A 23711-nucleotide genomic window follows, 5' to 3' on the forward strand; every position below is an offset into this window, starting at 1 on the left:
TAAGTAAATATAATAATTCTATCTCTCTCTTTTCTTACTCTACTATTCCAATCCCTATTTTTGGGAGTTTTTTGTATTAGTTTCACAACACGTTATCAGCACGAGTCTTTACCTTGAGTTAAGGAAAAGCACGAGTCTCTACTTTGAGTGAAGGAAAGGCGCGAAGCAAAAGTAAAGCACGAGACGTGTCAAGGTTCTGCCCGAACAACTTTTGACTACTTATCAAGGTAAAATTCTTTCCTACGTATCTATTACATATTCTTATGGCTAATCTCACAAAACAAGAGTTCGCATCTCTTGATATTTCTGGAAAAAATTATTTATCGTGGGTATTGGATGTTGAAATTCATCTTGAGGCAATGGGTCTTGGTAATACTATTGTTGATGAGAATGATGCTTCAAACCAAGACCGGCTAAGGCCATGATTTTCCTTCGTCGTCATTTAGATGAAGGATTAAAAGTGGAGTATCTTACTGTCAAAGATCCTCTTGTCCTTTGGCGAGATTTGAAAGAAAGATTCGATCACCTGAAGTTGGTCGTTCTTCCAAAAGCCCGATATGATTGGCTCCACTTACGACTACAAGATTTCAAATCTGTCAACGAATATAATTCAGCTATGTTCAGAATTACTCCTCAATTATCATTGTGTGGCGAAAAAGTCACTGATGAAAATATGTTAGAAAAAACATTCTCTACTTTTCATGTCTCTAATATGCTCCTGCAGCAGCAATATAGAGAAAAAGGATTTAAGAAGTATTCTGAACTTATTGCATGTCTTTTGTTGGCTGAACAAAATAATGAATTATTGTTGACAAATCATGAGTCCCGACCAACTGGTGCAAGTCCATTCCCTGAAGCGAATGGAACTCAATTCCAAAATTCTGGTCGAGGTCGTGGACGTGGTCGTAGCCGTGGACGTGATCGTAGTAGATTTGTGCCTTGTGAAAATTATAGCCGTGGCAAGCAACAAAATATTTTCCAAAAAAGGGAAAATAACTACGATCCGAAAAATGGAGAAAAGAAAGTTTATGAAGAAAAATGCTACCGGTGTGATATGGAAGGTCATTGGTCCCGTACCTGTCGAACGGCTGAGTATCTTGTTGACCTCTATCAAGCATTATTGAAAAAGAAAGATAAAGGTGTTGAGACAAATTTCATTGATCAAAAGAATGATTATGATGATGTTGATGATGCTGATATGACACAACTCGATATAGCTGATTTCTTTGAACATCCTGAAGATGTCAACAAATATCCCATGATTGTTTAGATATTTTTATAATGCTTTATCTATTTCATGTAATTTTCTTTTCATTTAATGTTTATCTTCGCATCTTTATTAATGTTTATTTTTGTTTGAATTTTTCTTCCTGAAGAAGAAATGAATGTCAAATATTTGGGATCAAATAATGATGATGATAACATTTGTCTCGTTGATAGTGCTTCTACGCACACCATATTGAAAAATAAAAAATATTTTTCTTATTTAACAATGGGAGAGATAAATATTAATACCATCTGTGGTAGTGCAAAATTAATGAGGGTTCCGGAAGAGCCACTCTATTTCTCCCTGAAGGAACTAAAATTATCATAAATAATGCACTACTCTCTCCCAAGTCTCGGAGAAACTTGTTGAGTTTTAAAGATATCCGCGATAATGGATATCACATCGAGACAATGAATGAGACAAATGGTGAATTTTTATTAATTACAAATACCATTTCTGGAGGAAAATGTGTATTAGAAAAATTGCCTTCCCTTTCTTCTGGCTTATATTATGCACAGATAAGTGATATTGAAATTCATCACCTAGCAGACCAGAAGTCTGCTCATCCCAATGATTTTATTATTTGGCATGATCGTCTCGGACATCCTGGGTCCATTATGATGAGACGAATTATTGAGAATTCGCATGGACATTCACTGAAAAATCAAAAGGTATTGAAATCAAATGAATTCTCCTGTGTTGCCTGTTCTCAAGGAAAATTAATTGTTAGACCATCACCAGCTAAAGTTGGGACTGAATCTCCAACATTTCTAGAACGAATTCATGGTGATATATGTGGACCTGTAGATCCACCATATGGACCATTTCGATATTTTATGGTGCTAATTCATGCATCAACTAGATAGTCACATGTATGTTTGTTATCTACTCGCAACATAGCGTTTGCGAGATTGCTTGCTCAGATAATTAAATTACGAGCACAGTTTCCTGATTATCCTATTAAAAGAATTCGTTTAAATAATGCTGGTGAATATTTTTTGACGAGTATTGCATGTCCATTGGGATAACTGTTGAACATCCTGTAGCCTATGTTCACACACAAAATGGTTTAGCCGAATCATTTATTAAAAGGCTACAATTAATTGCTAGACCATTGTTGATGAGGTCTAAACTTCCCTTATCTGCTTGGGGACATGCTATATTGCATGCAGCAACACTTGTGAGAATCAGGCCGACTGGTTATCATAATTATTCCCCCTTACAATTAGTATTTGGTTTTAAACCAAATATTTCTCATTTACGAATATTTGGGTTGTGGTTTATGTTCCTATTGCACCGCCCCAACGTCGTAAATTGGGCCCCCAAAGACGGTTGGGAATATAAGTCGGGTATGAATCACCTTCTATTATTACATATATTGAGCCATTGACAGGTGATTTATTCACTGCAAGATTTGCATATTGTCATTTTGATGAATCACATTTCCCGACATTAGGGGGGAGGAACAGATCAACCGAAAAAGAAATTTTCGGAAAAGGAAATCCCGAAAAAGGAAATCATTTGGAAAATCTCATTAGATTTCCTGGATTCTCGTACAAAAGAATGTGAATTAGAAGTTCAAAGGATCATACATTTGTAAAATATTGCAAATCAATTGCCGGATGCATTTAGTGACTCCAGAAGAGTCACCAAATCACATATTCCTGCTGAAAATGTTCCGATTAAACTAAATGTCCCTGAAGGAAAAATCACAAGTGCTAATGAACCCAAAGCACGCCTGAAGGGTGGAAGACTTCTTGGTTCCAAAGATAAAAATTCTCGAAAGAAAAGAGGATCAAATGAATCAATAATTAGTGACACAATTCAACCTCCTGAAGAGGTCGCTCCTGAAAATCCAGCTCTCAAAGAGCCAACTCCTAAAGAGAATGAAATTATAGAAAATTCAATAAACTTTGTCACTACAAGAAAAAGTTGGAACCGAAGAGAAATAATTGTTGATAGTACTTTTGCATATAAAGTAGCACTTGATATTATGATAGATGACGAGGATCATGAGCCCAGATCGATTGATGAATGTCGGCATAGAAATGATTGGCCAAAATGGAAAGATGCGATACAATCTGAATTAAATTCACTGGCTAAAAGGAATGTTTTTGGACCTGTAGTCCAAACACCTGAAAGTGTAAAACCAGTTGGATATAAATGGATTTTTGTGAGAAAAAGGAATGAAAAGAATGAAACAGTGAGATATAAAGCAAGACTTGTAGCCCAAGATTTTTCACAAAAGCCTGGATTTGATTATGATGAAATGTATTCACCTGTAGTGAATACGATCATATTTAGATATCTTGTGAATATTGCAGTGCATGAAAAACTTGATATACGTTTGATGGACGTTGTCACTACTTATTTGTATGGGAATCTTGACAATAATATTTACATGAGAATCCCTAAAGGATTCAACATGCCTGAAGCATGTAAATCAAATCCTAGATATGTGTATTCTATTAGAATACAAAAGTCTTTGTATGGGCTCAAGTAATTTGGACGTATGTGGTATAACTGCCTCAATGAGTGCTTAACTAAAGAAGGTTATACCAATGACCCAATATGTCCATGTGTTTTTATCAAGAAAAATGGGTCAAATTTTGTGATTATTGCGATATATGTTAATGATCTCAATTTGATTGGAACTCCTGAAGAGATCCAAAAGGATGTCGAATATTTGAAGAAAGAATTTGAGATCAAAGATTTTGGAAAGACAAAATTCTGTCTTGATTTACAAATTGAGCATTTAGAAGGTGGCATTTTTGTTCACCAAACTGCTTATACTCAGAAGGTATTAAAATGGTTCCGTATGGATAAAGCACATACATTAAGTACCCCAATGATCGTCAGATCATTGGATCCTTATAAGGATCCCTTTAGGCCACCAGAGGAATATGAAGAGATATTTGGTTCAGAAGTACCATATCTCAGTGTAATTGGTGCGCTTATGTATCTTGCTAATTGTACAAGGTCAGATATATCATTTGCTGTGAATTTATTAGCAAGATTTAGTTCCTCGCCTACAAAACGACATTGAAATGGTATTAAACACATTTTTCGTTATCTCCAAGGAACAATTGATTTTGGTTTGTTTTATTCAAATAAATCTAAACATTAGTTGCTTGGATATGCTGATGCTGGGTATTTGTCTGACCCACAGAAAGCACGATCTCAGACTGGCTATCTCTTTACTTGTGGCGGAACAGCCATTTCTTGGCGTTCTACAAAACAATCCTTAACTGTCACTTCATCAAATCATGCTGAAATAATAGCAATTCATGAAGTCAGTCGAGAATGCATTTGGCTAAGATCAATGACCCATTACATCCGGAAGAGTTGTGGGTTATCCTCTGAGAAGAAAATTCCTCCAACCATTTTATATGAAGATAATGCAGCTTGTATAACTCAATTAAAAGGAGGATATATTAAGGGAGATAGGACGAAACACATTTCACCGAAATTTTTCTTTACTCATGATTTGCAGAAGAATGGTGAGATTGATGTGCTACAAATCCGATCGGATAATAATTTGACAAATTTGTTTACCAAGGCTTTGCCGACTGCTACGTTTGGGAAACTGGTAAAGAATATTGGTATGCATCGGCTTAAAGATCTCATATAATGTTTGTATCGGGGGGAGAATTTATTACACAAGAATAGTGTACTCTTTTTCCTTCACTAGGGTTTTTGTCCCACAGGATTTTTCCCTAGTAAGGTTTTAACGAGGCATATTCTTTGTGTCATGGACATCCAAGGGGGAGTGTTATGAAATAATGATAAGATGTGGATATCCGTTGATATTCTCAAAAAGGATTACAAGATGAAGATGTTCGTTTGTATTCTCAAGATGATAGTCACATGTATTCTCCCTAGATTCATTGGTACATTGGATGAACTCATTTATGGATGTATTTGATGTACTAATTCATGTATTTGTATTTAATAGGATTCATGTACCTTTGATATTGGATCACCTATATATAGGGGTGTATCCTACTTCATTTGTAACCTTGGTAACCTTGAGACTTGGAAGTACTTTGATCAGTAAATATAATAATTCTATCTTTCTTTTTTCTTACTCTACTATTCCAATCCCTACTTTTGGGAGTTTTTTGTATTAGTTTCACAACAACCTCATCCCTTTTGACAGCAGGCATGCTTCTCACTTATTATTGTTATCAATCAAATATCAACCTACGAAAGGTTATCTATTTGTCGGATACATCAAATCCCACGATTTCAAGACGGGATAATTCACAACCAATCAATGACCATCCAGTCTTTCACGAGGGCAAAGAGAGAACAAGTTGGGGAGGATCGGATTCAATAATGTCATCCGATGATTTTCGGTATTTGGGATTGCAATCTTGTTAGTGTCTGAGTGAGTTGAAATTGCGTCCAAGATCCTTATTATTACTACTTGTATAAAACATCTCAAAATATACTGACAGGACTCCTCGTGAGTCGTGTCATCATGCAAATTGCCATCCGTCACCGTCTTTTCCTTCCCTGAAGACAAATTTCCTAGTCAATGCCACGGCAGACAGTGATCACCATGCCCTGTCGCCATTTGTCCACCGTCATCGCAATTTATTGGCCTGGTAATTTATAGGGATAATTGCAGAAACCTCCCCTGAGGTTTCTGACATTTGCACTGACCTCCTCTGTGGTTTGAAAAATTACACTGACCTCCCTGAGATTACTAATCCTTTGCAAATTTAGTCCAAACGATTAAAATATTGTTTTAGAGAGTGAAATTAGAATTTTGTACCAGATTTGTCCTTTGTGCTACATGTCCAATGAATGACAAAGTATTATAAATTAATTAACAATTAATAAACTTTAAGGAGTATAATTTATGGACAAACACGCATTATTCATTTAAAGTACCGATTCTTTACGGGTATTTTACTTTTAAACATTTATTTTATGAATTCTGTAATTTGTACCAAAGTTATCTATTTGTCGGATACATCAAATCCCACGATTTCAAGACCGGATAATTCACAACCAATCAATGACCATCCAGTCTTTCACGAGGGCAAAGAGAGAACAAGTTGGGGAGGATCGGATTCAATAATGTCATCCCGATGACTTTCGGTTTTTGGGATTGCAATCTTGTTAGTGTCTGAATGAGTTAAAATTGCGTCCAAGATCCTTATTATTATTACTCGTAAAACATCGCAGTACTGAAAATATCTCAGGACTCCTCGTGAGTCGTGTCATCATGCAAATTGCCATCCGTCACCGTCTTTTCCTGCCCCGAAGACAAATTTCTTAGTCAATGCCAAGGCAGACCGTCTCTCTCCCACAGCGGCTTTTTAGCCTATAGGTGTTCATTATCACCAAATCGCGCCATCGTAATGGTGACGCCATCCTGCTGATGAAAGAACCAACATTTGACGAGGAAATGTCGTTTTACAAATTTTATCGAAATCATCTCGAATCTCTTCATTGGCATGCCACCGACCGAATACATACTAACGATTTCCCCTACCCTACCAAGAAAGTAGTGTGTGTGTGTAATGTGTGTGCGTGTGTGTATATATATATATATATGGAAAGGGATATATGCCTACCTCAAGCATTTCAATCACTCTCGCCAAACAAGTTTGGACCAGAATTTGAAAAACGTTAATTTTTGTTTCAGTCATGGGAGCCGTGTGCGCCCCAGTGAAATGAGGCTAAAAGTCTTGTTTTCTCTCTGGTCTCTTCCATTCCAATATTCCAGCAAAGCATTCTCCCTTTTTATCCTTCCGTCAGTGGCTAAGAAAATCCCTTTATGAAAGGCAAAACCTTGAATGGTGCGATTGGGGAATTTTCGTCATTTTTGTTCAGTCACCAAAGCCGAAGCCGCCCCATACAGTGCCATATTACTTTTTTAGCATTGATGCGACTCAATTTATGTCAAATGATCTACCAATTTCAAGTGAATTTAATAGTAACTGCTACACCACTGTCAGATTAACCAACCCTTGAAAATCCCTTTATGAAAGGCTAAACCTTGAAAAAGTTTTCGGCCTATGGCTTCATCTTTATGACAGAAACGGTGAGGTGAGGGGCTATGAGAGTGGAGCCAACAACTTTGAACGAACCTGCAAAAAGAGACCGCAGTAGACTGTCCAGAGTTGAATCCGGTCGGCATCACAGATGAAGAAGAATGGTCAGTCAACAACAACAAACCACTTCTACAAATTCCTACCAAGCGCATTCTATGCAGAATGCACGGGTTTATATTTTAATTCAAAATAATAATATATATTAGTACATTTTGTGATACAGAATTAAGTATATGAAAAAGGTTAAAAAAATTATATTAAGTTTATGATATTGATTACAATTTATGTCCATATATCAAAATTTATACCCATGCATCAATATTTATCGTATAAAAATTATAAATTATAACTAATTCATTTTCCCCGATTTTAGAAATTTTTTTCTCCTATCTTGTACCCCTAAAATTGTCAAGTGTTTATAAAATAGTGTTTTTCATAAACTATAATATATGTTAAAAAGACCTTTGTAAGTTGTGTTTTTAAAACTTTTTAAATCATTAAAATTTATTACTCTTTTCATCCTCTCTTACTTGCCAACTGGTTATTTGCTGCATCGTGTGACCTTCACATCTCTTACTAATGTGCTATTCTTCCTGTCATTCTTTGTCACTCCTATCATATCCCCACAATTCCCTTCTTTTTTATTCTTTTCTCCGCCCAACATTGTAGTTCACCTTTATTCTTCATCTTTTTCCACTATTCTTTAATTCATTAGTATTTTCTTTCCCTTTCCTCTAGCTTCCTATCCCCACCTCTAATTTTTTATCCCTTTCTTTTCATCATTTTCCCAAACCCCTTGGATAGCCTCTGAACCTCTATCTCACAAGGCCAATCTTCTCAATTTTCTTTTTCCATATTCCTCTCTTCTTCTTCTACCCGTCCAAACCAGAATAAAGTAATATTAGAGTTGTTCATTTGAAATATATTATACTATCAGAAATCTATAGTTTTCTCTTATAAGAATTACATATACACATATGTATATACTATTGTGTGTTTATGTTGGGATTTTTTTTTTAAAATAGTAGTAATTACGATTGGCGTTTCCCACCTCAATTGGTTCGAGATTCCCATTTTCTCTATTTTTTACTGAAAAAATAACTTAACATATAGTCAATGTTACACTACTATAAAGTAAATATTGCAAGTAAAATATAATATTGAAAATTCAATATGAAAGTATAAAAAGCACCAAATTTAGTTATTTTTTATATTAATTTTGAATTGACCACACATGAGAGAAAATTTGAATTGAACGATTCCAAATTTTCAAAGTAGAAATTTCGTCGTTGAATCCATATTCAACCTCCAAAATGAGGAAAGAGAAATGGGTTGGGTAGTTTAGAGGGGGAAAGTGTACGAGAGAAATTTCCGAGGCTCGGGTACGAGCCATCCTACTCACACTAAAAAAAAAAAAATCCAAATTGAGGAGTTAACATTTGAAGTAAAAAATTTTCATAACTTGTATTTTGGTTTTACACTTTTAAAATGTACTTATATTTGTAGTTTCAAAATAAAATTGAAAAGATAAAATTTGAAGCAAAATAAAATCACAACCTTTAATTTGGTTTAACATTTTTACAATATATTTAATTTTACCTCCCATAATATGAAAACCATATAAAATGAGAATTGAACACAATGGTTGCAAGTATTGGCATTAGAAAATGCAAACAAAAAACTGACAATATATTATAGCACTCCTAACTACTACACACACAAACATATATATACATGTATATAGTAGTTACATATATATATGAAAGTAACTATTTTAATTATAGTGTTCTCACTCCTACGTGGTATGCTTGGTTGAAGAGAATTAATGGATTACGGGTCATTTGGATTTTATCCATACTAATCCTATTTGGACTATGTTATATGTTTAAAAATTATCTCTAATTTTAAAATAACTTATATTCATCATAGTTGCTTTTTATCAAATTATTACAATGATTATAGTCTATGTTTAAAAATTATCTTTAATTTTAAAATAGTTTAAAAAAATAACTAATCTTATATTAATGATATCTGCTTTCTACTACTTATTACATACAAGTATAGTAAAATCTTTTTAAATTACAATTGTTAAAGTCTTACATTCCCATAATTTACTTCCTTTCACCACCATAATCTTATCTTAATGATATACACATTCTACCAAATTATTATGTAGAAGTATAGTAAAACTTTTTTAAATCACAATTATTAAAATCTTACATATTCCACAAATTACTTCATTTTCACAACCATATCATTTATTGGTATTCAAATTGTTTATCATCTTTTCTCTTAATTTTGAATTAACTTAGCATAAAAAAAGAATACACTAATAGATTTATTAATATTATTGGAAACTGAATATTTATTAACGAAGAAAAATGGATCGCTAGATCTTTTTCTACTTAATTAAATATGAATATATGATTCTAGGTTTATGGTCATTATAAAAGTTTATATTATCTAAAAGAATATTTATAAAAAAAATAGTATCTACCAAATTTTTGATATGGGGTACATTATTTGATTTGTATTATCATATTATAGTAAAAATATGTAAACAAATTTTTTAAAAATTAGTAAATAATTGAACATTTAATATACATTAATTTTTTAAAATTAACATGAATGAACATGTAAAACTATTGTTAATTTTTATATTTAAATTATTGATATTTGTATAAATTCATATAAATAAAAATTTTTTAAAAATTAATAAACAATTGAACATTTAAAATACATTAATTTTTTAAAATTAATGTGGATGAACATGTAGAAATGTTATTAATTTTTATATTTAAATTATTAATATTTGTATAAATTTATAATAAATAAAAAAAAAGACTGTGCTAATGTCCGAGCAAAATTCTAGTTTAGATATGAAGAAAACAAAAGGAATACATAAAGTAATGAATAATGCCCAAGGCTATTCTTAGCATTTGGGTTTTGCACTATTATTAAAATTTAATTAGGGTCAAATGTTCTATAGTTTTCCATCTAGAAAGGCTAGTAGTACTTCGTTTTTATCTAGAATCATAATTTAAGTTTCATGAATGATAAGATTAACCAACCCTTTTATTCCAAATCCAACCAAAAAAAAAACCCCTTCATATATATATATATATATATATATATATATATATATACTAGAATCGTTCTGGCTGTGCCAATGCCCAATCTGTTGTAACAAATACTGAAAAATTTCTTACCACTCTTATTTTTAAACTTGGGCACAATTGTATCTAATCCTTATTCTAAATTAGAAAAAAATTACCCATTTGAAAAGGTTCAAAATTCTCATCAGACTAAATAATCATTCATCTAAATCCAATAGCACAACTAATTCCCAACCTATTGTGTAGAAAATATAATTCAGAGCACCTAAATTGTAAGTAGTGCCAGTTCATATGTAGATGTATATAATGTAATATGGTGCTTAGCACAGCTCATGCCCACCTATTAAAATTGAAGAAATGTTGGTCCTAACAATATTAGATATGAACATTTTTTTTATTTTTTATTAATTGAAATACCAACCTAAATACTATTCTTATTTGCTGTTCTTTTTTTCTTTTGAAATTTAAAAATTTTTTAATCAGCACTTTTAGGCTAGAGGATTAAAGTTTTAGCGGAAAAGAAATCTGATATTAGAGATTCTCGTAGAAAATTTTATTAAGTTCAATGATTTTGTGGTATAATTGAAAAACTTTTGTGGATTGTTTGCATCATTGGTCATCAGGTTGTAAACATAGCATGCCTTGGGGATTATTCATACGTTTACTGGAAAGATGCGGAAAATATTAAGTTCGTAAATTATTGCTTTCTAGCAGTAGCATCTCTCCAACAAAAATCAAAATATTCTATACTATGTAGTCTATGTTGCATCTGTAAATGTTCAAAAGATCCTATAATATGTTGCATTTGTAAATGTTTAATCAATAAGAGTAAGAATAAAGAAGCAAAGGTAGAACCTTACTTCTTAAATGAAATAACATAATATATTCTTTCCATTTAAAAAGTATAAAATTCATACACCTTTACAATGAAGATACCAGTTTCTGGGGATTACATTTATTCATCTTCTGCTTAGAATGTTATTCTTTCACATGAAAGAAAAGGAACATTTGTACAACAGAGAAGAAAATGTAAAACTGGCCTTCAGTAGAATGATTGCTTCCATGGCAACAGGGATACCCATTAAGTGGACGATGGCTTTCGGACAACACTTTGAAATTCCTTCACACAGAGTCTTAACAATTATAGGATTGATATTGAAAAGATCATCTCTAGTCATTCCTGGTTTCCTAGGAACTCCAGCAGGAATGATCACAAGGTCCATGCTAGTACAGAGGAAGGAGAAAGAAATAGACGAGAAAGAAACAGGAATGAAGCGGAAAGATGGTAGGCTAAAAGTCAAAAGAAGCAGAAAGTGATGGTACAGAGGAAGAAGGTGATGGTACGCTGGAAACTATATTACTCTCTTCCATTTTTCATAATAAAAGAGAAATCGAAACACATCATAAAGCCCTAGAATTGGAAATAAGAAACTCCCTATTTGTAGTCAGTATTGATGCTTTAACATCATCTAAATCAAAGTCCAAAGGAATATATATCATCCAAAAAAGCAAGTAGAAATGAAATATTGGCCGGCAATAGAAGAATATAGTAAAAAAAAAAGTAGTAGTAGTAAAATTAGATATTCTACAAACCATGTCAAGAATTTCAAATTCCGTTGAATAGAAAGCAAGTTTTATTGACAATAAAAAATTTCCAGTTTGGTAAAGAAAATGCACCTCTGGATTGCTAACTGAAAGTTGAATTGGAGATGCTGTATGGAAAACACCTTCACATCCCTCAACTATTGCATCAAAGGATCCCTCATCTAACAAGTTTGCCGAGAACAAGTGAAGCCTTTCCTTTGCTCCAGCAAGTGATGCCAAATGCCATGTCTTTTTTGGATCATCTGTGGCATGATTGCATCAAGGAGAGGTTCAGACAGCTATGTTGTAAAATGATGGGCTAAAGTTGTAAAATGAAGTGGAAAGGAAGTGTTTTGCTTTCCTGCTACATCGGTGCACTTCTATTTTTTTGTTTGACCTTTTGGCTTGTCTTCCACAACAGAGACAAAGGAGAACCAAAGTAGAACTAATGCCAATGACTGCTTTCTTTGGTCAGGGAAAAGAGGGACGGGAAAGACAGAAATAAAGCAAAAGGCCATTCGCAAAAAGTCACAAATAGTCCTCAACAGTTCGTTACTGTTTTGGGGCTAGTTATTTTTATCTGGGCAAGGTAGTAATTTTATGTGAAAAGACAAAACTGACCTCAACAGTGATATACTATTTGGAGAAATAATCACGGTTTCTGAGACATAAACGGAAGAAAAAAATTCTCCCTCCCTGATACCGCCACGTGGATCAACCTGGGAGAAGAAAGCTTAGTTCTTTATATATATATGTAAGATATATATATATATATATCTAGTTATAATATAAGAACGGATTGCTTGTTGCTGTAGTTGCTTCCCATGCTACCATGTGGTTGGAAGGAGAAGCTTGCGTTTATTTTGCTGCCTTGAATGTTGTTCCCTTATTATGGATGGGAATGGAGGACAATGCAAGTGGGCTACAACTTAAAGGGTGGGAGATGTCCTGAATTATTGTCTAAGGGAGACACAATTCAAGTTTAGGTAGGGATTGGGATAGTGTAGTTTACTGTTTCCACGTGTTTTCTCTACCTAAACCCATCTGTGTCTACTTAATTGGCAGCTAATTCCTCTGACTATTGTTCGAAAAAAAAATCGTAACAATGACATTCTGACAGAGTTCTGGTACAAAATTATGTCTAGAGAGTTTTTTTTTAAATGTTTGGCTGTCGGGCAGGAAAATCTGCAAAAAAGCAGTCGGCTGACAGCATGTAGAATTTTATTTTATTTTTTTAAAAAAAATTTCAAGGCTGTCGGCGGCCATCAAAAGTGAAAAAAAAGGGCTGCATGCAGAAGAGTTGAAAACAAGACGGTCGAAGAAGCAGGGAGGGAATTTGCTCTAGACCTTTTTTCTCTCTACCGAGGTTTCCTTTTTTAGAAGTTTAGGGTTCTGCGTGTCTTTGGGGCATGGCAGCCGCTGCTGCCCCTCCACCCACGGGTGAGGGACTTTCAATATCCCCTACATTCAGGAAGAAGTCTTTCTCTGTCTTGTTTGCGAACTAGTTGCCGACGGAAGTGGTGAATGTCTAGGCGACAGTGTCCACGCACCGCGGGGAGCCTGCGGTGGTTTTCAATGTGGCAGACATTGCAGCTATTGTTTCGCCTTTCAGATTCGTGCTTGTTGGAAAATTTTTCAGAGGGCGACCTTTGCTCCCCGAAGTACGTAAGTTCTTCTCTTCCCTTGACTTAAAAGATTCCGTCTCTGTTGGTCTCTTAGATGCCAGGCATGTTCTGTTGAAGTTTAATGGGGAGGCAGACTTCCTCCGCGTCTGGTCAAAGAATTTGTGGTATGTGTGTGGTTGTCCAATGAGGGTATTCAAGTGGAGTTCTAAGTTCCATGTGGACAGAGAATCGTCTTTAGTTCCTGTGTGGTTTCGATTATCCAAGCTGCCCATTCATTTGTTTACTAAACCGTGTCTTTTTCATATTGATTCTTGTTTGGGGACTCCATTGTTTGTGGATGTGGCTACTTCCTCCTTTACTCACCCAAATGTGGCGCGGGTATGTGTTGAAGTGGATTTGTTGAAGTCATTCCCGTCAAGGGTATGGGTTGATATGGGGGATGGGGATAGTTTCTGGCAGACTCTCATCCCTGAGAAGCTGCCCAGCTATTGCGGTCATTGCTATCGGCAAGGGCATGAAGAGGGTCTGTGTCATGTGAAGCATCTAGAGTTGCGTTCCTCTAAAGTGCAGATTAAGCCAAAAACTGTTGGGGTGTCGGAGGTGTTAGGGAAGGTGGGTCTGCTGTCATCTCCTCGAAAGGGGCACAGTCGAGGTTCGGAGAAACCTGGTGTGGCTGTTGTCGGGGTAGAGGGAGATGCGGTGCAGCCTGAGGTTGGGGGGCAAGGTCTGGAGGGTGCTGTCCATGATAAGGTGGGGGATGTTGTGATGCTGCAGAGTGCTGCTACTGAATGTCTGGAGGTGGAGCGCGCGGATGCGTCGCGGCCTGCTGAGGTTGGGACGCTACCAGGGGAAGTGCGGGATGGTGATGTTTTTCTTCAGCAGCATGGTCTGTCTGTTGCGGCACTGGTGGAGGGGGCAATTGAGGCGGCTGCGGATTCTATCATTCACACGCTGGCAGACCAAGTGATTCAGGAGCCTGAGGAGGTATTTGAGGAGGCGGACACGGCAGCTTTGGGCTATGAGAGTGAGGGTCTAGCAGCCTCAATTTTGGTGGACCAGGTTTGGGTGGAGGTGGGGGATCAACAGGGTGCTATGGTCACGAATCTCAACTTGTCACCTCGTAAGGCGAGTGTGGAAACGGGTTCGGTCTTGGGGGTTTCGCAGCAGGGGTTGAGGGATTCTGGAAACTGGCATATGGTAGTGAGTCGTCGTGACAGGAAGAAGGGTGGTTCGCCCCCTCCTTATTTTCTAAGACCGCGGTCATGATTAAAGCCCTCTTCTGGAATGTTAGGGGCGTGGATAATGCCTTTACCATAGCTCAGTTGAGGAAGTTGAAGCGGATGTATAAGATCTTTTTGTTAGCTTTGTGCGAGCCAAAGGTGGGTCGCGTGCGTCTTGATATTATTCGTCGAAAGTTAGGTTTCCCCCAGGCTGTCTCTAATGAGGAGAGCAGGTTGTGGGTGATGTTTGACCATGACTTCAGTTGCGACTTGTTGGCTGCCTCGTCTCAGTTTTTGGCATTGCGGGTGACTCACTCCGCCTTTCGGAGTTCCTTTGTTGCGGTTTTTGTTCATGCCTCTTGTGTTGCCCACGAGTGTGAGGTGCTCTGGCATCAGTTGGTGGGGGTGTGCCCAATAGGGGGACCAGTGATAGTTCTAGGTGATTTCAATGTTATTACTGGTGCCAATGAAAAGAAAGGGGGGCGTCCTTTTTGTGCGAGGGAGTCGGACTCCTTTCTAGGCTTTGTTGAGGATGCTGATTTGACAGACTTAGGGTTCACTGGGTCCCAGTTTACGTGGTGTAACAATTGTTGGGGCAGAGCCAGGGTTTGGAAGCGCTTAGATAGGGTTTTCGTTAACCAGGAGTGGTTGAATCTAGCGGTCACCACGTCGGTTGCCCATTTGAGTAGGGTTGCTTCAGATCACTCTCCTTTGTTAGTCTCTTGCTCTATAGCGGTGGGTTGGGTTCCTACCAGTTTTCGATTCCTTGATGTTTGGAGATCGCATCCTGAGTTCCAGAGTGTGGTTAGGCAGGCATGGGAGGGGGAGGGTGAGGGGCGGCCGATTAAAGTCCTACTCAGGAAGCTAAAAGCGGTAAAACAGGCATTGCGCAGATGGAATAAAGAGGTTTTTAGGAATATATTTGATCGTGTGAGGGAGCATGAGGCTAAGGTCTCGGCTTTGGAATGCTCTTTAGAGGAGGGTCCATCGGAGGAAGGGCTATATCAGCTGGTACAGGCTCAGGATGAACTCAAGCAATCGTTGCTTACGGAGGCGGCCTTTTGGCGTCAAAAGTCATGCCTGCGGTGGCTTCGGGAGGGGGATGCTAATTCTAAATTTTTCCATGCACAGGTGAAACAGCGGAGGGCTCGCTCGTGTATACATTGGGTGAAAGATGGTGATGGGGTTTGGACGGAGGAGGCTGGCAGGATTGAGGATTTGGCGGTTGCTTTCTTTGAGGGCAGGTGGACCCTTCTCTACTAAGTGTGATCCCGTCGATTATTACGGAATAGGATAATGTGAGTCTTCAAGGGTTCCCCACAGAGGAGGAAATCAGGTCAGTCGTTTTCCAGATGGATGGTGAGAGTAGTTCGGGTCCAGATGGCTTCAAGAGGACTTTTTTCACGACTTGTTGGGAGATAGTGAAGGGGGATATTGTCAGGGCGGTTGGTGATTTTTTTGCAGGAGCGGAGCTGCCCTGGGGTTATACGTCTACATAGTTGGCTTTGATTCCCAAAGTTCCCGGGGCTTCCTCTTTCTCAGAGTTTCGCCCAATTAGCTTGTGCAATTTTGTCAATAAAATCATTTTCAAGCTGTTTGCGTGCGGTGCTGCCAAAGATAATTTCGCCGCAACAGAGTGGCTTTGTAAAGGGTCGGTAAATCTCGGATAATATTTTGCTGGCCTTAGAGATGTGCTCGGCTTTAGGAAAGAAAGTGCGGGGATCTAATGTTGCACTCAAATTGGATATGGCCAAGGCGTATGATCGGGTATCTTGAAATTTCCTAATCCAAGTTATGAGACGGTTTGGATTTGGGGAGCAATGGCTTGACATGGTTTGGAGGCTGATCTCGTCGTGTCATTTTTCGATTTTGGTTAATGGGAAGCTTGCGGATTCTTCCAATCCTCTCGTGGGTTGCATCAAGGGGACCCTTTATCCCCGGCTCTATTTATTATTGCAGCGGAGGTTTTGTCTAGGCGCTTGAATGAGCTACCTCGAGTCTCGAGGTTTGTCCCATTCTTGGTGTCGCGGAACTCTCCGCCGCTGACACATCTGGTCTATGCTAATGACATAATCGTTTTCTGTAATGGTGGTAAGCGGTCCTTGGGGTGTGTCTGGGAGGTGCTACAGGGTTATCAGGAGGTGTCAGGGCAGCTGGTGAACGTGGCGAAGAGCTGTTTTTTGGTTGGCAAGAAGACTTCGGTAGCTCACAGGAGGATAATTGCACACGTCACTGGTTTCTGTCCTAGATCTTTACCGGTCACGTACTTGGGATGCTTGTTGTTTGGGGGGAGATGAGTGAAAGCTTTATTTTCTGACTTGCTGACTAAAGTTTCCCAACGGATTGCCTCCTGGCATGGTCGGTGGTTATCTATGAGTGCTCGGGCTCTATTGATTAAGCATGTATTGTCGTCCATGCCTATTCATATTCTTGCGGTGATAGAGCCCCCAAAGGGGATGATTTCTGATCTGGAGCGGATTTTAGCGAGGTTCTTTTGGGGTGAGTCGGAGTTTGGAGCTAAGCGGCACTGGTTGAAGTGGGAGAATTTATGTTTTCCGGTGGAGGAAAGAGGGGTTGGTTTTCGGTCACTTCAGGCGATTGTGGAGGCTTTCTCCTGTAAACTTTGGTGGATGTTTAGACATGGGCAATCTCTCTGGGCGCAGTTCATGAGGCTAGATACTTCGGGCCTCTGCATCCAAATCAAGGTCCGCTTTCTGTTCAATTGTCTGCTACGTGTAAACGTATGCTTAGCGCCCGTACAACCATGAAGCATTGGTTGCAGTGGGATCCCTCGAGAGGGGAGGTGGCTTTCTGGTGGGATAACTGGAGTGGGCTAGGCCCTTTGGCGTGGAGGTTTCCTGAGGAGGCGTCGGATGCGAAGGTTTCGATTTTTTTACGAGAAGGGAGATGGGATCATTCGGCTTTGGCATCGGTGCCCGCAGTGATTAGGGACGCAGCCCAGGGATCCTTTTTCTGTTTTGGGTTGGATCCATATACCCTAGTTTGGTTACGAGATCCTTCGGGAGTTTTCTCGACTAGGTCGGCATATCAACTTGTTCGCCCGGCTAGGGCTCGCTCCTGGGCTTTCTCTTTCTTTTGGCATTCCTTCATCCCGCGTAAATTGTCTTTCTTTATGTGGCGTTTAATGAATGGCCAGCTGCCGATGGATGACGTGCTCGAAAAGTTTCAAATTCATGGTCCTTCTAAATGTCACTGCTGTGTGCTTGGCCAGTTAGAGACGATGGAACATGTTTTCTAAACTGGGAAGTTAGCCTCTGCGACATGGGCATTTTTTGAGTATTCTCTTGGACTATCAACATCGGCTGCCACGGTTCGTTCCCGGTGCGCCACTTGGTGGTTACTCCCCGTGAAAGGTAAGACTATACGCTGGTTAATGTGTATTCTCCCAATCCTGATATTATGGTTTCTATGGCGGGCCAGGAATATGTCCAGGTTCGAGGGTCGCAAGATTGTCGGCTCGCAGGTTCGGGCTCTTATCGTACATGAGGTAAGAATGCTAGTCAGAGCCCATTTTTCGGGTATTATGGTGCCTTACCAATGGGATGAACTTCTTGAGGCCCTGTCTGTGGTTCGGAGGGCTTTAACTGCAACGGCGGTCAGGTGGGCTTTCCCTCCGACGGGCTGCTTCAAGTTAAACACTGATGGTTGTGTCACGGAGCGTGGTAGCCGGGACGGTGGGGTGATTAGGGATTCGTGTGGGAGGTTTATTGTTGCTTTTGCGGATTCATTTGGTGGTGTGGACTCTTTGCAGGCGGAGGCTCGCGCTCTCCTCTTGGGGCTTCAATTGGGGCGCCAAGTAGGGGTCTCTCGGTTAATCGTTGAATCTGACTGTCTGGTTCTGATTAATTGTTTAAGGAGGGAATGGGGAGTCCCCGCGGGAATTCAGCCTATTGTTCGTACTATTCGGATGTGTGAGCCAAGTTCTCACCGCTTCTGTCATTGCTACCGGGAGGGGAATACAGTGGCGGATTCGCTAGCAGCATATGGGGCCATGTCAATTACTCGAATTATTTTCACTAAGGGCTCACAGTTGCCGATTCGTACTAGGGGACTTTTGGCTTTGGATCTGCAGAATTTTTGTAACTTCCGTTTTTCTTTTAGGGGTTAAGGCTTTTGCTTTAACCTAGGCTATGTTTTCAGTCTTTGATTAATAAAATTTCCTTATAAAAAAAAAGGGCTACATGGCCCAATGCATAGCAAACAACCGAATCCAAATGTTATCTCTTTTTGTGGGAAACTCAAATGCAAATGCAGATACAAGTTGTAACATGTAAGTAGTGGGACAGAGTAGTGCTGTGGCAGTCAGTAGTTTCTTTTTTTTTTCTCTTTTTTTGGGCAATACTTGTCCTATTAATACTACTTATGGATTCTTAAAAAAATTTAAAAACCTTTTTAACTTTTATATTAAAAAAATTTTAAATGAAAAAGTTGTACGGACAGGTGAAAATGTAGTAGGATAGAAGTGGAGAGAACGGTGAGTGCATGCGTGAGTGTGAGAGTGAGGAGACGAGGAGGAGGACCGAGAGGAGGTCGGAGGTGGTAAAACGGTAAAGGCAAAAATGGAGAGAGGGATATAAGGAGATTATGTTGAACAAAAGAAGGGAAATGAGTATATTGGTATAGCAGTAGACCAGTAGTAGTGTATTTTCTCTTATTCCTCATATGTCCGTCAGCACCCTTATCTTTTCCCCTTGTCGCTCTTTTTTTTCTTCCTTTTTACCATTTCAAAGTTGCTGCTACTACTACTACTGATGAGGAAAATTCCACTCAAAAAATGGCTATCGGGCTAACTTGAAGTTAAAAAAAAAAAAGAAGCTATATCCGACCAAACTTTTTGGAAATTTATCATGGCTGTCGGGATTATTAAGGCCAGCAGCCTTAAAGTTTACAAAAAAAAAAAAAAAAAGCTGCAAAGCTGCCGGGCTATCTTCCAAATCAACCCAGCAACTTCAGCCCGATAGTGTTTTGCAGATTTTCCAGTCAAACATCTAAAAAAAAAATTCTCTTTCTTGTCGGATTGCGTCAGCGCGACAAACATAGTTTTTTACAAGAATTTTGTCGGAACGTTATTGTTGCGATTTTTTTTTCCGAACAATAATCAGAGGAATTAGCCCTAATCGTCATGGTCATTGATGACTTTGTGTCTCGATTGTCTCGGGCCATCCAACTTTTTTTCAAAAATTCATCATGGTGTGATGTTTACTTTTTTGAATCAAAATTTTCTTATATATAAGAGAGAATGCCCAATGATTTGAACCTTCTGGTCATTTGGTTCTTCTTAGTGCTTTTGTTTCGATAAGCTCTCTGTCTTCCTGCTTTTTCTTATTTTGAAGCTAAAGAAGTAATTGACATATATATTAGGTTTAACTCTTTTATTTGCATGCTTGAGGAATCAGATTTGCTGGGATATTTTTCCCTTTTTTGATTTTTCTTTTTTGTGATTTTTATGTAAATCAGCAAAATTGTTTTCTTTTGTTACGTTCTTATGTTTGATTTCTACCAAATTGCTCTATAAGTTGATTCTTTTATTTATTTATTTTCGTAGATGAGTTGATGTTTTTTTGTTTTTGAGATGACTATGCCTACTGTTTTCTTTCTCTCTCTATTTTTTTTAATTCTTCAGTTATTAGTTGTTGTTTCAATTTGAACCACCTACTTGCATGTAGGTAAGAAATAGATCGGTGCAAGAATTGCAACCATTGCAACTCACCTTCTTTGCTCGATTTTTGTCAGGTATAAGTCTCTATCTCTTTGGTGAAATTCTTTCTATAATTTTTTTTCCAATTAGAAATTACTTTGCTTGGATGTATTTTGCTCTAGGCATAATAGAATGTCTTCAAATGGTAAGTCTAGCTCTTAATGGAAAAAAAAGAGTAGTTCTTATTAACGGACAAAAAAAGTAGCTCTGGTTAGCTTGCAATTTCTTCAGCCATCATAGAAATTGATGCAAATTTCTTTTTTTTTTAAATAAATTGTGGATATATGTATTTGTATTTTCCTTATGAGTGCTACAAATTTTGGCCATGAATTTACTGGATATCTTTTATCCCCCCTTAATTGCAGGTTTTTGTGCAAGTTATAATCGACAAGGTTTTTTGAAAAGAGTTGGATTGTTTTCTATTTCATAACATCATGAGTTGAACATTCAACTGAGTATATTTTTAAATTTGATTTTTCATTTTTAATAATTATACAAAATTTTCAATTTGAAATAGATACAAGATTTGCTTCTGTATTCGATCCTTTGAGGTGAGGAATATATGAGGCCAACCAAAGGTAGGACTACTTTTCTGAATTATATTCTTTTTTTTTTCTTAACATGGATTGTAATCTTTTTTCACATTTTTTTCTTGGAGATATTTTAGAAGAAGCACTTTACTTTATTTTTCTAAGTTTCTCTGAACAACCATAACTTATTGTTGAATCTTTAACGAATATCTATCTCCAAATGTTAAATGGCACCTATCAGGAATGCAAAAAGTTAATGTAAAATTTTTATTCTAATTTCTAACAAATCGGAATAGTTTTGGCCATTTCATAATTGGATTATAGTTGATTTTGATTTAATTATTTTTATATCTTGATAAAAAGTAAGTGTGATGATAATGAACCTGAAGATTGAAGATTCTTTGGTGTGCAATTTTGTAATTAATCACATATAACTTAACTTTGCCTTTGATTCCAATAAATTTTCTTAACTTATGGTTTTTTTTTTATTTGCATGCAATAAAGATGCTTATTGCTGTCTATTCTTCATGTATGAACTTTATGCATGTAGCATTAAGGCTATTGCTTATGATTATAAAAATCAGATGAGCAAGTGATATATTTGCTTTTGAAAGAAAAATTGATCACTTATGGGTCCTAAATTTTATTATGACTTGTAGATTTTTTTGTGTATTCTTTTTTCCCTGATATTCTATTGGTTTTTGAAGTATTGCCTTCAGTTACTGATGTTTGGGGTTAGGGATTAGGTGTTTATGCCTTTAATAAGCTCAACATTACTACGTCAAATTGAAAATTTATGTTTGTTATGTTTTTAGGACTTAGGTCACATATTTGGAACCTGGTAAGAGTCAAAGATTGAATTGAGAAATGATTTACCGATTAAAATTTAGACTACTGCAGGACCAATTCTTCTTCATCGGTGGTACACCGAAAATGGGACCAAAAAATAGATAATGAACTGAACTGCAAAAAAAAAAAAAAACTGAAAATAGAATAGACAATTGAGTAGAGAAGAAGACAATAGAGTAGAGAAGAACAGACAACATAGTAGAGAAGAAGACAAACTTAGATGGAGTAAAAAGAACAAATGAGTGGTCTTGAGAGAACTCACCACATTTTTCTCCATGGCAGGTGCAAGTGTTGCACACATGAACTATGTACATTGGTAGAGGAATCAGCTAATAAAGGTTGATTCTTGAATGTTTTAAAATCATTGTTAGCATAATCATTGTTTTAAAGGTAGATAATCTAATGATAGAGAATTAGTATTTGTAAACTTAATTAATGATCCAATGGACTCTATTACAACAACAACACTCTTTGGGCCTTAAAGACGATACTAAATCCACAAAGCCTAATCACTTTAGACTTGACAAGAAATCAGTTTTGAATATGTAAAATTAAATTGTTACTAGTGTACTTTACAAATACTTTTTTATTTTCTAGATTTATATTTTTATGGATCATAGTTTTGTGATGTGGTGATACTACTAGAGATAATTTTTTAGGTGATGGTTTTTCTTGGGATAAACAAATTGGTTTATGAGCTTTTTTATTTAGTAAAATGAGCAAAAGAGTAGTTTAGGATTTTTGAAAATTTTGTTATACAAATAACAAAAGTAATGGAGCTAAGTGATATTTTGAAAACCTTAGAAGTGATAGGTGATATTAAGAGAAACCTAAGGAGGTTTTTGATATTATTCCAAAAAAACTGGGAAATTATATCTTTATAATCACAGAAAAGATCCTATATTAAAGATAATTTATTTACTGCTATCATATATATGCAAAAACACTAGCAAGAAATGGAAAGTTTTTCTTCACTAGCTTATAAAACTTTAGCACAAAGCAAATTTGTATTTTACGACCAATTTAATAATTCTGCAACTACCCATCTATATATAGTACAAAAAATATAATAAACAATCATTTCGATGATTTTATATTTTTTCTTAATGTAATTACATAAATATATTCAAAATATAACTTCTAATTATTTCGTTTCTTCACAATATAATCCAATAGTAAAACCTTATACAACAAAAAGGTATATACTATTCCAACTTAACAGAAAAAATTCATTGTATAATTGAATAGTTTTATACTATAAAAATACCTAGCTTAACAATCAATAAGTACTTCTTCAAAAATTAATAAAATGGTTATATTTTTTAAACAACCATGCACATTTTTCCTTTTGACTACTAAAAACTAACAAAAAATAAAATATTTATGAAAAGATATACACATTGTTCTTTTTACTTTTAAACACTAACTACCTTATCAACTCCAAAATTATAAAACTATTTATACGCTATATGTAAAAATAAAAGGTCACAAACAATTCATTGTATTTTCCCAAATATATTATTGTAATTAAATGCTTTCGGGTGGGCACTGGTTGTGCGTAGCACGGCGAATCTCAACTAGAATATATATATATATATATATATATATATATATATATATATATATATATATATAATACCTCTGATATCCATTACAGATGGATATTCTTTATGCATGGGTTGTTAGGGTACAAAAACTTCATAGGCCATTGAATTAATTCGAAGCTTACGACA

At 36.7% G+C, this 23711-nt stretch overlaps 2 protein-coding genes across 2 annotated transcripts; both read left to right on the forward strand.

Annotated features, from left to right (window-relative positions):
• Nucleotides 1-421: 421 nt before the first annotated feature.
• On the forward strand, nt 422-1270 carry LOC113707092 (uncharacterized). The gene has a single exon (XM_027229254.2). The coding sequence runs from the start codon at nt 422-424 to the stop codon at nt 1268-1270; it is 849 nt and encodes a 282-aa protein (XP_027085055.2).
• A 13652-nt stretch (nt 1271-14922) lies between these two features.
• On the forward strand, nt 14923-17177 carry LOC140013769 (uncharacterized). Its single transcript, XM_072063862.1, has 2 exons — nt 14923-16120; nt 16840-17177. Exons 1-2 carry the CDS (start codon nt 14923-14925, stop codon nt 17175-17177), a joined length of 1536 nt encoding a protein of 511 aa, XP_071919963.1.
• Nucleotides 17178-23711: the final 6534 nt, after the last annotated feature.

The sequence above is a fragment of the Coffea arabica genome, chromosome 8c (genome assembly GCF_036785885.1).
Source record: "Coffea arabica cultivar ET-39 chromosome 8c, Coffea Arabica ET-39 HiFi, whole genome shotgun sequence".
Lineage (NCBI taxonomy): Eukaryota > Viridiplantae > Streptophyta > Magnoliopsida > Gentianales > Rubiaceae > Coffea > Coffea arabica.